The sequence below is a fragment of the Phyllobates terribilis genome, unplaced genomic scaffold, assembly GCF_046119375.1.
Source record: "Phyllobates terribilis strain yellow unplaced genomic scaffold, ASM4611937v1 Scaffold_5__5_contigs__length_657084704, whole genome shotgun sequence".
NCBI classification, from domain to species: domain Eukaryota; kingdom Metazoa; phylum Chordata; class Amphibia; order Anura; family Dendrobatidae; genus Phyllobates; species Phyllobates terribilis.
Window position 1 is genome coordinate 200,373,209 of NW_027362765.1, and position 16,055 is coordinate 200,389,263.

Below are 16,055 nucleotides of genomic sequence, written 5' to 3' on the forward strand. Positions count from 1 at the left end.
TTGATGGACATTTGTCTTTTTAAACCATATTAATTATTTAACTACTGATTATTTGGTCGATAATAAATTCTTATTGGATTTTTGCCATTAATTAATCCATCTTGCCAGTTTATTGAATTCATAATCATGTGTCTAATGAAAAATACTGGAAACGATTTACTAAGCTAAATTCACAAGAAAACGGCCATACCTGCCTTGACATTTAGCATGTGTCTTAGACACTGCTCAATAAGGGGCATAAGTTAAGAGGGAAAGAAGTGTGACTTTGTGGAAAGGGTGGGTAGTTTATGATGCAACCACATGCAACTAAATTTTATGCTACTGAGAAGTGATGCAACGCTGGACAAAAGTATTTAAGGATGCACCAAATTTATCACCCAGCATGGGCCACTGTGGCAGACTTGTATTTAGAAACAGCCTAGAAATAAGAGTTCCAGTGAATCTGCCCCATTGCTGTGCATAAAGCTTTGTTTAATTTAAACAATAGTTATATTTAGAAGAAAAATAAATTTGGAAGTTAAAAAAAAAAATATCCAGTTCATTGGATTATTCTAGAAAAACTTGTCCCAAAACTGACAGTTTGGCGCTAAAGGCTTGGCTTGGGCAATGAAGAAGAGAGGTGCGCTTGGTGTTCGTTCTATTCTGTGTTCTAGTAGCAAATGGATCCCGTTGCTTCAGATCGTCAATTTTTTCTTTCCTGAACTTCTTCGGCTTGACAGAGAAGAATTCCTTCACTAGATCTTCTGCCTCCCACTTTTCAGTATTGTCCTGTTTGCAGCAATGAAGTGCTGCTGGGTCAATTGGGTGGGCTTCTGTATTAAACACATACCCACCAGCACCCAACACACATTCCCCATAGGGAGTCACTACTAGGTCAAACTCAGAACCATCACTGTGGATGAAGTTGTCCGGGTCGAACAGCAAGTAGAGATATTTCATGGTCTCTGCTAAAAAGAACGACTCCATTCGATTGTCCAGTTTATGATCTCGAACATCTTTGATCTAGTGGGGGGAAAAAGTACTCCAATCATGAACCAAGTCTAGATTCTTACAAAACTTCATAAAAGGTCGCAAAGGGATTTGCAATGACAAGTTTTTTCCCGTATGACGGCTTGTGTATTATTTAGCAGTAATGACTATACGTGGTCTGTCAGCCCCCAAACACATTTTATATTAACTATATTGCCATATCGGGGACTTATCCCTTATAGAACTCACAGCTTTTATTAATCCCGCTGTTCTGATAAAAATAGATAAAATCTAATATGCTAATTAAGGTTCCTGTTGATGTGACCAATCGGTTCAATGCATTATTCCACCTCCAGATTTTGCATGCCTCCGCCTCCCTCTATGTTGATTGACAGCGCTGGATTGCCCAGAACAAGCACTGTCTGAATAGAGACCTCAGACTAGAGCTCAGTACAGGAGTCCAAGAGCTTCAGCCCTCTCTCCTGTCTGCTGCAATCACTCACTACACATCTACAAGCAGATGTTCAGCGGGGAGGCCCACCAATTAGCATATTGGATTAAAGGAATTTTCAGCAGAGCAAAAGGGACAGAATAATAAACTAAAGGAGTCTTTTATATAGGGGCTAAGAGACCCGTGGCTGGGCTTCATAGAAAATAGTTAATTTCACAATATACTGCAATACTAAAGGTTTGCATTATACATTACAAGTGATCACACTATCAAAGGATCAAGTCCCCTAGGGGAACCTGAAAAATTTTTTTTTTACATTTTTATTTAAATAATAATAGTAATACTTTAAAATTATTTTTCCTAATCAGAAAATAAATGAAAAAAAAAACAACACCTATTGATACTGGAATTTCTGCATCCATAACAGTATGATTTATCAAAATACATAATTAACCCATATAGTAAACCACATAAGAAATGAAAAAAGCTATATATATTTTTTTTTAAATGTACCTGCCTCTAAAATTGCCGTAAAAAAGTAACAAAATTTGAATGTGCTCCAAAATCGTACCATTAAAAATTAGAGCTTGTCATACTTTGAAACAAACCCTCATACAGCTCCATCAATAGAAAAATAAAAAGGTTATTGATCTGAAAATGGTGACATAAAAAAAAGGAAAAATTATTTTTACAAAGTCTGTTTTTTTTTTTTTTTAACATGTATACATTGAATGTCATAACCCCTCCCCCCCTCCAAAAAAAAGTTCAGTCAATGTGCTGCCTGAATCAAAGCACTGGGTACTATATATATACTATATATACACCTTTGCTTTATGGTGGGACATGCACCGCTTTAATGTACTGAGCTAATAATGATTAGATCATCCTCCTTATGCAAACATTATTATTGCAACCCGGAAGCAGCTGTGGCCCTATTTTCCCTTGGTTTCTTCACTGCAAATATATATATATATAATATATTTCTCCTCTTTATGTTTTAAATGTTGAATAAAATTTGATAATGCTACTAATAAATTAATAAAGTGACTCTTGTTCTCCTCCATTGTAACCCTTTTAATATGGTCGTACAGGTCTAGAGAAACATGGCTGCCTTTGCCCCTTTGAAGTAAATGAAGTTGATTTGCAATACCACACACACCTATGTGGTGCTGTTTTTTTTGGAAGAATGCAGTCGTGTTTGACAGCCCCTGTCCGTCATTTATCAATATGCAGAAAGTTACGTTTACAATCCCAAGTCTCACAATAAAGAACGTACAGTGGCAAATCCGCAATCCACTCTACTTATTTTCTCTATGGATTCTATAGCATCCCTTCCCAGTTCCAGCAGTGTTGGGTCCTTGGTGGCTTTGTACAAATACATAGCGCTCTCGATCAGCTCTGGAATAGAACACAAGTAAAGATCATTTTAATGGACTCACACACGCAATCAAACATTGGGTTTTTAGTGACCACCTTTTCCCGAACGTAATCAGAACCCACCAGGCCGGAGTGGGTAGCCCTCTCGTTTGTCCACAGTAAATCCTTGTGGAATATTATAGAACTCTGGCAATCCGCCAAACTGTTTCCAGACTGTGTAGTAATTGAGGAACGTTCTCATAGCATTTCCAATATCTCCTATCAAGCTCTAAGGGACAAAGATCATATTATTAGAAACCTTAAATACATATGTACTTATTAACAGTGCTATACGAGCTATATGGGTATAAAGTAGTTAGAATTGTTACTTTTTATTGAGCTTAATTAAGACTGGAGTCTCAATGAAGAGCGTTAAGGCTACATAAAAGCAGATATCATACCTGTAGTCCAGGCCAGAAGGCTTCCAAAGACTGAAATATTGGCATAGAGACGGTGCCTTTATACATTTGCACCCAGACATACCAGTCGTCATACTTGGTATAGTTCTGTATCGCTTTGTTGTAATCTAAAGAAAGGACATACCGTAATTGATTATTTCAATTGGGAAAGGTGAGTAATCTCAAACTCGTGTGGGTGTGGGCGCGCGCATATTAATTTTGGAGGTGAGAAAAAAAAATAACAAGGACTGATAACTTTGTTATGAGAATAGCCAGATTTAGGTGACCAATTAAAGGGAACCAACCTGCGTGTTTTTACATATTCAAGGAGTTGTATGTCTGTAGAGGGGCTTGTTCCCTTTTAAAAATGATGCCTTTGATTTTATAGAGATCTGATGTGCCAGTCATGAGAAATCTAGCCTATAAGTAATGGGCACATTAGGCTGAAAGTGCACTATAATTCAGAGGAATGAAAGATGCTGACGAAGTGCATAGACACACCCTCAGTGCACTTCCAGCCTTAGTTGCATATGGCTTCTACACTACATGTCTCATAACTGGCCCATCAGCTCCCCACAAAAAGCTATCAAGCCATTCTACTCCTTCCTAATGTAATGGAACCTTTTACATATGGAAGTGCCTATTTTAGGTCTGGACTCATTGCTTACTCTTTTTCCTGTAAAATTGCAACTTTCACTGTAAATCTAGGTTGTTGTATAGGTCTGCACAACTTATTTTGCTCCTGTATTATTGTGTGGCTGTAGGTCGCAAGAAAAAAAAAAAAAAGAGAGTTATGATAGAAATAAAAAGGTTCAGGATGCGTCCCTGCTGCTTACCCAGAAACATAGACATCATCTTCTCATCCTGTAGTAGAATGGCTCCTTTCACAAGATATTCAAAATAAGAGTCAACACCAGCTCCGATCCCAGCATCTTGGGCCACCCATTTTGACGTTATTACATCTATGTGATTTCCTACCTGGAAGTGAGAGAAACAAACCAACAAAAAAAACGTAAAAAACTCTTGTCTAAAGATTTGATCCAAAAGTCCAAAACACATTTCCCAGCTCTCTAGCTGAGGCAACTGTTGTATTGACTAGCTGCTTGTCACATATAACAAAAGCTCTCCATAAGGCCACGCATAAAGCTAGACCAGGCATATACAGTTAGGACCAGAAATATTTGGACAATGACCGAATCTTCGTGAGTTGGGCTCTACATACCACAATTTTTTCATTACAGTGAAATAACTGAGATGCAACTGAAGTGTAGACTTTCAGGTTTAATTAACAGAGTTGAACAAAAATATCATGTGAAACGTTTAGGAATTGCAAACATTTTTCAGAGGCTCAAAAGTATTTGGACAAATTAACTTTATCATACATAAAATGTTCATTTTTATTACTTTGTAGCAAATCATTTGCAGGCAATGACTGCCTGAAGTCTTGAAGCTATGGATGTCCTCAAACACCCAGTTTCCTCCTTTGTGATACTTTGCCAGGCCTTTACTGCACCTGACTTCAGTTGTGGCTTGTTTGTGGGTCTTTCTGTCTTAAGTTTTGTCTTACACATGTGAAATACTGCTTGATCGGGCTGAGATCTGGTGATTATTTAAGGCAAAGAAGTGGAATATTCTGCAGTGGCCAAGTAAAACTCCAGAGTTGCTTTCGCTGTATGTTTTGGGTTATTGTCCATCTGTACTGTGAAGCGCCGTCCAATCAACCTTGCTGCATTTGGTTGAATCTGAGCAGAAAGTATAGCCTGTTCACTTCAGAATTCATCCAGCTGCTTCTGTCTTCAGTCACATCAACAATAAACACTAATGACTCAGTGCCATTGGAAGCCACGCATGCCCATGCCATCACAATGCCTCCACCATGTTTCGCAGAGGATGTGGTGTGCTTTGGATCATGAGACGTTCCAAGCCTTCTCCAAATTTTCTTCTTCTCATCATTCTGCCACAGGTTGAACTTTTTGTCATCTGTCCAAAGAATGTTCTTCCAGAACTGGGCTGGCTTCTTTAGATGTTTTTTTTGGCAAAGTTTCATCAGGCCTCTCTATTTTTAAGGCTGATTAATGGATTGCACCTTGTTGCTCTCATGAATTATTCTCTTTATGGTAGACTTCTGAGATGAGATCATGACTAAGACCTAATGAGTCGAAACGATGGAGGGTGCATGGTAGTTGGTTTTGACTGTATCCACTGGATTATCTTTTACATTTTAGTCAATCAAGAGAAATTAATTTTTATTAACAATATCATTGCTGGATAAATCTTTTTCTGCTGTGCTTGTGCTCGAACGGTACCAGGGCGGTTCCATGCGATGACCTTCTAAGGAACACTAACTTACCGGTGAGCTGACTCTCCTTACCCCTATTTTCCTTTTTGTTTTCAAATGATAGTCTGTTTCTCTTCAATTGAGAGCTCCTTTGACCGCATGTTGTGGGTTCACAGCAACAGCTTCCAAATGCAAATACCACACCTGGAATCAGCTCCAGACCTTATACCTGCTTAATTGATGATGGATTAACAAGGGAATAGCCCATGTAGCCCAATAAAGAGCTTTTGAGATACTTGTCCAATTACTTTTGGTCCCTTTAAAAAGAGTCAGCTACATATTAAAGAGCTGTTTTTCCTAAACCCTTGATCCAATTAGGATGTGAATACCCTCAAATTAAAGTTGAGAGTCTGCACTTTAAGCCCACATTGATCATATAACGATATCCTGAATATGCTTTGGTAAACAGCCAGTGATTATATCATTTTCTATTTTACAAGATTTGCAATTTCCATTGTTTCATTTGTATATTGACCCTCTTTAGATGATAATTTTTATCAACTATAAAATAATATATTTTGCTTTCCTGTAAAATAGCTTAAATGTGTTTTACCAATAAGTACGGTAGCCAAGATATTAGTAATAAAGGAACACTTTCACCTTACCAGTCCAATCTCAGAACGACTCTCCCACAATCCATAGAGGGCTTGTCTTGCTACCCTTTCAAATTCTGGATCTCCTGTTAAGCGACTCAGTGTTGCAAACTCGATGATATAAGTTCCAACACCGGCTGTGCACGTCACTGGAGTCTCTGTAGGGTTAACGCCTCTCAGGAGGTTGACCGTCCCATATGGCATTCTAGTCTGTGTATCAAAAGCTGCAAAAGAAAAAAAATGAAATAAAAAACACTTCATAATATATGTATATTGGAAAGGATGAGTACAGTCAAGATTTACCATTAAAGAAATTCTGTTATATATAAGCATTAGGTGGTCATTTCCTATTCACCACGAAAAGTATGCAGGGCTAAAGAGTGTCTGCAGCTGCGCTCCCCTATTATAAGCGCTTGCTTGCAAAGAAAGCAATTAAATGGGTTTACTGGGAATTCAACAACTCCTGCCATTTTTGGTATTTCAGCTCAGCCGCTGAGCTCATTGATTGGTTGCAGCGGTGATGTGCACTGTAGGCATGATGGCAAGACTGCAGCTTGTAAACAAAGACTGGATATTTGGATCAGAGGCGTCACTGGAGAAACAGAGGATGAGAAACAGCTTGTTTTATTATTTTAACCTAGTGCAAGCCGGTAAGCTGAAGAAACCTATTCCCAGAAAACGTATTCCCTTTAATAAATAGGGAAATTCTGTGTATATGATATATGGAATAAATTGAATCCTAAATGTAAAAGGGCCGTATCACCTGGCAGAGAAAGTGTAGCATTACATTGTGGCCAATCAAATCAAATAGTCAACTACAGTTATATGAAAAAGTTTGGGCACCCCTATTAATCTTAAGCTTAATGTTTTATAAAAAGTGGTGTTTTTGCAACAGCTATTTCAGTTTGGTATATGTAATAACTGTTGGACACAGTAATGTTTCTGCCTTGAAATGAGGTTTATTGTACTAACAGAAAATGTGCAATCTGCATTCAAACAAAATTTGACAGGTGCATAAGTATGGGCACCCTTATCATTTTCTTGTTTTAAATACTCCTACCTACTTTTTATTGACTTACTAAAGCACTTTTTTTGGTTTCCCATACTCAGCCTGCATGTGGGCACTGACCCTGCACACGCACACATTGTGGGCACTGACCCTGCACACGCACACATTGTGGGCACTGACCCTGCACACGCACACATTGTGGGCACTGACCCTGCACACGCACACATTGTGGGCACTGACCCTGCACACGCACACATTGTGGGCACTGACCCTGCACACGCACACATTGTGGGCACTGACCCTGCACACGCACACATTGTGGGCACTGACCCTGCACACGCACACATTGTGGGCACTGACCCTGCACACGCACACATTGTGGGCACTGACCCTGCACACGCACACATTGTGGGCACTGACCCTGCACATATTATGGGCACTGACGCTGCACATGCACACATGGTGGGCTGGCACGTTCTCTTCCCTGGGTCCTCTCTGCAGTTGCCCCTCTCTACACTGATACACCTGGAAATGTAGAAAGCGGTGGTCGCAGAGAGGGGCAAGGGAGATGAGCTGAATACACTGTGTGAGCGCGACCAGGGTCAATCAATGTCACCACACACACACACACACACACACACACACACACACACACACACACACACACACACACACACACACACACACGATGAGTTCACACAGTGCTCGCTCTGGGCAAGTGAGCGCTGTCAATCAGAAGTACAAGAGGGTCCCAAAATGCTAATTCTGGGGGCACAATAGCCCACCATAGCCTCCTCATTACAGTGCTAGTATGATTTCTATAAGGGCTATGTCCCCGATATCACTGTATAGATCACTTTATGTGTCTTTTGGCGGAGGCAGTGTCCCTTTAACATAGAATTGGAATGAGTCTGCTAGAGCTAACATTTGTTAGCAGCTTTGGCCTCTGGCTCAGAGGGTGTTTCTGAAGAGGAGACCCCCCCCCCTCGATAACAGGGTTGTTCCATTAAATAATCCTTTTACTGTAAATTGTTAATTATTCGCTTTCTCTCTTTACCTGGAAGAAGTTTCCTGGCTGCATCTTCCGCCATGCGCAGTAAAGGGCCAGAACATGGCCAACCAGGTTCCAGCTCAAGGCCAGCTTTCTTCGACAGGAGGTGAGCAGACAGAAGCCCCCCTACCACTGAAATGGAAGGAATCTAAATTATAGTATGAAATATCCAGCACAGAAGTTACATGACACGCTGTGATATTACACATAATAATTATATTCATCTGTGTAGCATAAAAGATAACCTAGTGTAATAGATCACTGGTCATCCAGGGAAAGATCTCTGCCGGATACTCATCTCAGCTTTACAATGGATGTCAGGGCTCCTGTATACAATGCTCTAAGAGGGGCCGGATGACTGAATTAGTGATGGGAACGCCACCCTTTCATAAATCAGCTAATTCTTATTAAAAAAAACAAACAAAAAAACACAACACAATTAAAAAGTGATTGTTTTATCCCAATTATTTTTACTTTAGTATTACAATTAAAATAAAACAAAAATTGAACCTCGGATGTTGGTCTCAAACACTGAAGCGTTGACGTCAATATCAAAATCCACAGTGTCCTGGAGGACATGCACTACTCTCTGGAACTCCGAGCTATTGCCAATAATCTGTAATGCCCAAACCAGAAAAAGATATATTCAGGTACCGATCTGCAAGATGATAGTTCGGAACAGATTTACAAATATTGCTCACAATAATAACTGAAAAGGCGGCAGTGAATGTGTACAATGAACAATACATTACATTGACAGCTATGGTAAATCGTAGGTCAGTAATGATTTTCACCCTTAGGATGCCACTGTATACAGTGTCGGTGAGCTACACAAGAAGGACCCAGGACTGATGCATTTTACCTATATACAGATTTTGCAGTAGATTATCAAAAACACAAGAGAAATTTGTAAAGCAATATTATCTCATAAAGGACTGCTTAAAGGGAATCGGTCAGTAAAATAACCCCCAATTCACACATAAGGACATGCAGGTAATTGAAATATAAATCTACTGACACCTTTATGTCTTCTATCTGTTGCTGCTTCCAGAGAAATTTATATTTTCATTCCTGTGCAAATGATGTGTTAAGTGCTCTGATCATTACAGAGCAATTCCTAATCCTCTGCCTTCCCACCAGAGCCTCTTTAGCTTGACTGCTACCTCATTGTCCGATTTCCTTGCCTGGTACCTGACATCACATAGACAGCGAGCCATCAATCAAGCCGAGGCTTGTTAAATGCTTTGTCCCACCCAGATCTGCTTCATTTGCATATGGATTATTCTGCTAATTACTCGGGAATGCCACAACAGATTGAAAACTATATATCTTCTATTGGTTTATCTGACAGATTCCAACCTTAAAATTAAATCTGTCAGCAGGTTTTTGCTATATAATCTGATAGCAGCACAACATAGGGCAAGACAGCTTGATTCCATGGATGTGTCACTTATTAGGCTGCTTGCTTGCTGTAATTTTCATGGAGTATCTGTTTCGTCTTATGTAGAACTAAGAGTTAAACTAAGTATTACCCAGTGCACACCACTGATTGCACAGTGTACACAGGAATCTGAAAATGTGAGCAAGCTGCCAATCAGTGGTGGGGGCGGGGTTACACAGATTAGTTGGACTAGGCTGCATGTGAGCTGTAGTCTGATAGTGTTAATCTCCTGCTGATAAACACTGTTTGCATTGAAACTACAACATACAGCCTAATAAGTGACACATCCCTGGAATCAGGCTCTCCTGCCCTATATTATGCTGCTCTCAGATTAGAAAGCAAAAAACTGCTGACAGATTTCCTTTAAACTAAACACAGATTAAAGTCGGCCAAACATGACAATTTTAGCGAAACCACCCAGTCATCTAATGTATATGATAGCCTCCTGACTGACAAACGAACAGATATGCTGAATTTCAACACCAGATTCTTTATATCCCAGGGGAGATAGGTTGTGACTAGATGTTTTTGGCTGCAACTCACTTTTCCCCACTGAAAATACTTTCACGCTTGGCCAAGACGACTGTGTGTGTGTATTCTGCTATCTAGAGGCAGGAACCTGTACAGATCTAGGTCCTGCCATGAGGGGGATATCATTGTATCCAGTGTGGAGGATTCTCGGTGAGCAGAACCCATTGCTAGTATTAAGTCGGTATGTGCCATAATATAGGTTTAGCTAATAGGAGCTCCACAGGTAAATACCCACCAACAGTGTGTCCAGGGCATCAATTAAAGTCAAAGAAAAACTGCAATAAAAACAGAAAACAGTGAGTCTACAAGTTACTCATAAACCTATATGGCATTATACAACTCTCATGCGCATGATGAAGTGTATGGCCCTGGGCAACAAAAACACCTTATAAGTATTATTTCTGCTAGTATATCACCTACAGGGGCGATGTCTGCATTATTTTTCTGGATACGTGCATATATCAGCCAAAATATCTCTTTTGGTCTCGGCCTTGTTAATCTAATTTTATGGACAAGTTTAGAATATATGATGGGCGCTTTCAAAAAGACAAAGCTTAAAAAACAAACTTGATGTAACCCAGCAAAAAACCTGACCATTGTAGCGTGCACCTGTTCACACTATATGGAGATGCTGGTCAGGTTTTTTGCAGTTTGTCATTGGAGGTTGTCACTGCCTCCTTTCCTGACTGTGCACTCCACCCATCAGCCCAAGGGTGCTTCTAATCAGTGCTGGTTCCTACCTGCTCTTTTAAAATTGTAGGCTTATAGCCCAAGAGTGGCATGAGGATAGGGACCCATCAGAAGGAGGTCACCTTGCCATGGTTGATGGGCATACATGAATTGGAAAATTAATGAGATAAGAACCTTCATTTTTTGTAAGTACATTTTATTTAGCAACAATGTAGTTTAGATCTCATGTTTCCATATGTATTAGCATATATAATGGCCCTTACAGGGTGCAGCTGTGTTCTCTTTTTGGTGTAACCAAGCCTTAGATAGCGATGTTCCTCAGCACCCTCACAATTCATGTCAGTTCCGGCTGAGCATGCACGCTTATTAACACACAAGGGTGGCATCAGCTGCTGACAGACACCTAAAGGGGCATGTATTGTATAGGTTAATTTGTCATCTGATTCCTGCTGCCCAATCTGCAGGCACCATGAATCAGGTCCAGGTTGCACGACTGCACCCAGGTATATTTTTCTCTGAAATGCTCCGGTCCAGAGAGGAGATTAATCCAGTGCCGCCCCTGCCTGGCTTCGCCCAACACTGCTGCATGCGATTTACAGGTCTTTCCCATGTCAATCACTCGGAGTGACGCTGGGAAGAGATAGCCAGAGACGAGGCTAGACCAACTCCGGCCATAGTCTCCGTTGTGATCGTTAGCTAATATCTATCAGGACACTGGCTGGAGTTGAGCTGCTAGGCTTGGATTCATGGTGCCTGGGGTTTGGTCAGCATGAATCAGGTGACAGATTCCTTTTAACATATCCGAGGTTTGCTTTCCCAAAAGAAGGCAGGATATCAAGCCGCCCTATACACAATAGGCAGCTATATCTAATGTGTATGGTCAGTATACGGAGGCCAAATACTGTTCTTCTTTAATGCAAGAGGATCAGTCAATTAAATCCAAAATCTCTCATACTTCATTATCTTTGGCTTTCTGTTCATGTGAACATAAAACAACTCAAAAATGTCTCTGACATTGCACACTGTATTGTATATAAGGGACGTTTGTAATGTAGATTGTATAGTAGTATTGTCACCTAGAGCGCCAGAGGGTGTCAGTAATTAGGTCAATATTAGTGACTTTTTTGGGGACATAATCTTCCTATGCAAAACAAGATTAAAAAAAAAAAAAAAGAAAAAAAGCTGTATATAACAGCATTTAGAGAGGTAGGATATGTGCCCACGATGCGTACCAACCTGGGGCTCCCACGCCCCGGAAAAGCCACCAGCGTCTTCCGCTCATTATGCAAATGAGCGGTGCCATTTTTTCTTTTTTCACCTGTGGACTTTCCTCATAGAGGTTAGGTCTGTGGGGAAAGTCCACATGTGGACCCGCAAGGGAAATTGACATGCTGCGGTCTGGAAAGGTGCACGGAGACGTATTGTAGACATGGGATTTCTAGAAATCTCATCCACTATGCTGTAACATCTGTACGCTGCGGGTTTGACGCTGCATAAACACGCAGCGGCTCCTGATCGTGTGCACATACCCTTAGGTTGTTTAATTACCCCTAGTGTATTTAATAGGGATCCTAATTACAACCATACAGAAAAACATGTTACTAGTCCCAACCTGATGATTGAATCAAATGTGCAATACATATTAACCACTACATCCATTGATCTGATACTAGAAATCACTAAAAAAATCTTCTTGGATGAGAGTCACTACCTCACCTCCCCCACGTGTCCTGTCCATCACACGTCAGTGGTCTCAGCTCATCGTATGGGAATGCATTGTCCAGGTAGTTGTTGTAGGCATGATAAAACATGGTCTTCACCCTATCCCTAGATAGAAAGGCCTACTGTAAACGGACACAATCTAGCTCAGCATTACAGTATTAATACATATGTACAATCAGCAGCTCATGCATTTCATATACAAAAGTAAAACTCAATATTATCACATTCTAGCTTTGGCAAATAGTATTTTAGAGACATTAAAAGCTAATATGCTGCGCAAAGCCCAAAAATAAGAGTATAGATGATTCTTTTGAACCACTACCCTAATGATATGTCCAGGAAGATGAGGCAGGAGGAGTTCACACTGCATGGGTAGAGTAACACTTTGCATTCATGTTGCAGCTTTGCAGAAAACAGCAAAAAAAAAATCACCATGGTGTGTACATTTTTAAGGTAAAAGAGGTAGGCATAGTGTTTATGTTTTTGATGTTTATTGAACATGAGCGGGGTTGCATGGCAGTGACGCCACAACCTCCCGTCACACACTGAAGTCAGCTGCTGGCTTCACAAGAGGACGCCGGGCGGCAGGAGAGGAAGGGAGTATTAATTTATTTTAAATCTGTGGCCATACTACTACATGAATGACTACGGGGAGTGCAGCACGCTTCATGGATGACTACGGGGAGTGCATTATACTTCTGCTATGGGGCCCCATGACTTCTATGTACACCCCATGGGGCCAGGATGAAGGATATATTTTATTCATGATGGGTGGTGGGCTCTGGTCCAAAGCTTGCACTGGGGCCCATCAGACTCCAATTACGCCACTGAACCTGGCTGGATTAGGAATAAAAAGTACATTCTAGTGATCCCACCAACCTCAGAGCAGTGCTTACAAGCGCTATCAGAAAACATGTAAGCGCAGCGCAAGTTTGGCCAGTAACCTAGGAAACGAGCTGTAAACAAAGCTAGAAATCCCTCCATTCTTGAAAACAAAGAGGATATTTAATAACAAGTCACAGAGCTCTTTCTTTTTACAAGCACTTTGCAATTTTACCAATTAAGAAGCACCAACCTTTAAATACCTTTCCGGGCCTCTCAGAGGGGCTCTTATAGGGGCTGGCCGTGGTTTTGCAGATGATCAAACTACAATATTTTGGTCAGCAAAAGTAATTACCTCTCCACAGTGATCAGACCTGGCAGAGGGTGCACTGCACACACTAGTAATGCACAGCTCTGCCCGGGCTGCAGCTGCGGAGCTGGCAGGACACACGTTACAGCCTCCGGAGAGGAGCAGGGGACTGCTGGCGCCCAGCACTGCAGACAGGACTCTTACCTATACTCCGCCATGTCTTGCTGTGTGATCGGGCTGTGTCTGGCATTATGACCGGGCAGAACAGCAGCCAGCACCCCCACATACACAAGATACACCAGCCCGATCATCACATCGTAAGCCACTGCTTTAGCCTGCTCGAACCATTCTGACACATGCTCCGCCTACTTCCTGTTCGGTCAGACAGGAGCTGCACGGCGATTGGTCCATGTAGTTTCACCTACATAAGGATGACAGGTCACTCGCAGCCATCTTTCTTTCTGGTGCGTCGTCATGCGCAGACTCAGAGTCACGTGCTACATTCGTAGACGATAGACTGGATTAGTGTTGGTTGAAGGATTTCAGTTGTAGTGCCCACGTGATCAGTCACCTCTGCGCTATAGGTTGGTTACTGTGCCACGTGATGTGTAGACTGTGTGCAGCAGCCCTGCAGGAAGCACCTGCTGATCACATGGACGTTTCCTCACGAGCAGTTTTCTCTGTCCTTATGGATTATAGAAATGTGATAATTGGGTAGTGGCACTGTGATGACGTTTCCCGGGGGACGGTTTGCCTGGCTGTACACTTTCTTAGTTAAGTGCACTGGTTGCACAAATTCTGCACTGACCACTTAGAGTCCCATCGGAAGACTAAAGACACAAGTGATCTAAATTCATTCTATTAACCATGATTGTTGGCAATACCAAAAAAAAGCCTGAACTGGTGATTTTTAGTTCCCACGCATCCCATAAAAATGAAATAAAAAGTTATGTACCACAAAATGGTCCCTTAAAGGTAATCTGTCATGTAAAATAACGCTATTAAGCTGCAGATTAGTAGTGTTCTGACACCATGAGGCGCTCGCACTGAGAGCCCCACTGCCAGGAGGAAATTAACTTTATTCCCCCTGGAATCATTCTGCATTCAGTCATACAGGCGGTGCTGGCACAGGTCCAGTCTCCACTCAGTGCACAGAGAGCAGCGGCTGTAACCGCGACCTCAGCACTGACCGATAGCCGGCCCTAAAGCTGAGCTGCTGTCAGTCAGTGCCAGGGTCACGGTTACAACTACTGCTCTCTATACACTGAGCGGTGACTGAACCCGTGCCCGCGCCACCCCTATGACTGAACGTACAGCGATGCCAAGGGGAATAAAGTTAATTTTCTCCAGGCAGCGGGGCTCTCAGTGCGGTCGCCACAGACACTACTAACCTGCAGGTTAACCCCATAGCCGCAGGTTAATAGTGTTATTTTACAAGACAGATTCCCATTAAAAACTACAACTCACCAGGTGAAAAAACAAGGCCATCAATGAGAAAATAAAAAGTTATGAGACTCATGAAACGGCAACACAAAGCTTTTATTTTTTTTTTTTTAAGGAATCTGTCAGCAGGGTTTCACCCTCAGACTATTTATATGTGCATGTAGCTCTTTCAAAGACAAGTCCCGCAATACCTTTATATGGCCAGTCCATTCCTGTTACTGAGAGATCAGCGTTTCAACTTATATGTAAATGAGGCTGTAGAGCTGAAGCCCCCCGTCACTCCAGCTTTATTCCCCCGATCAGCGTAGCCTCCTCCTACTTGATTAACTGCCTCTCTGCTGTGTGACTTCAGGTAAAGGAGCCATCAGTAAGGCAGGAGGAGGCGGTGCTGGGCAGGGAATAGAGCTGGAGTGACAGAGGATTTAGATCTACTACAGTCCTTCAGCCTCATTTACATATCAATTCAAGTGTTGATTTCTCAGTAATGGACTGGCCATGTAAATGTATTGCCGAACTTGTCTTTGAAAGAGCTACATGCCCATATAAATAGTTTGGGGTGTGGAATCCTGCTGACAGATTCCCTTTTAAACAACTTAAAAAAAAACAAAAAACAAACAAACAAACAAAAAAAAACCACTATGATTTTGGTATAGCTGCAATTGTACTGGCCTGGAGAATTATGTTGCCAGGTCATACTTTACCACACACTGAAAGCCTTAAGGACAAAACCCAAAAAAACTATGCTGAATTAGCATTTGCTTCACCACTTCATTCTCCACAATCCCCTTCCCAGAGTAATGAGCAGCAGTAATTCCAGAATCTCCTGCGGCACAGCAGAGATGACCGAGGGGATTTCTGCCCCTTGAGTAAC

At 41.5% G+C, this 16,055-nt stretch overlaps 1 protein-coding gene across 1 annotated transcript; it reads right to left on the reverse strand.

The window, feature by feature from the left end:
• Positions 1-450: 450 nt before the first annotated feature.
• Positions 451-14,148, reverse strand: EDEM2 (ER degradation enhancing alpha-mannosidase like protein 2). The gene is made up of 11 exons (XM_073683692.1): positions 13,946-14,148; positions 12,604-12,714; positions 10,433-10,472; positions 8,736-8,841; positions 8,232-8,357; positions 6,178-6,389; positions 4,071-4,212; positions 3,238-3,362; positions 2,921-3,065; positions 2,697-2,818; positions 451-1,002 (listed from the first exon to the last, which is right to left on the reverse strand). The coding sequence occupies exons 1-11, from the start codon at positions 14,050-14,052 to the stop codon at positions 547-549; spliced, it is 1,692 nt and encodes a 563-aa protein (XP_073539793.1). The 5' UTR covers positions 14,053-14,148; the 3' UTR covers positions 451-546.
• Between the last annotated feature and the right edge of the window lie 1,907 nt (positions 14,149-16,055).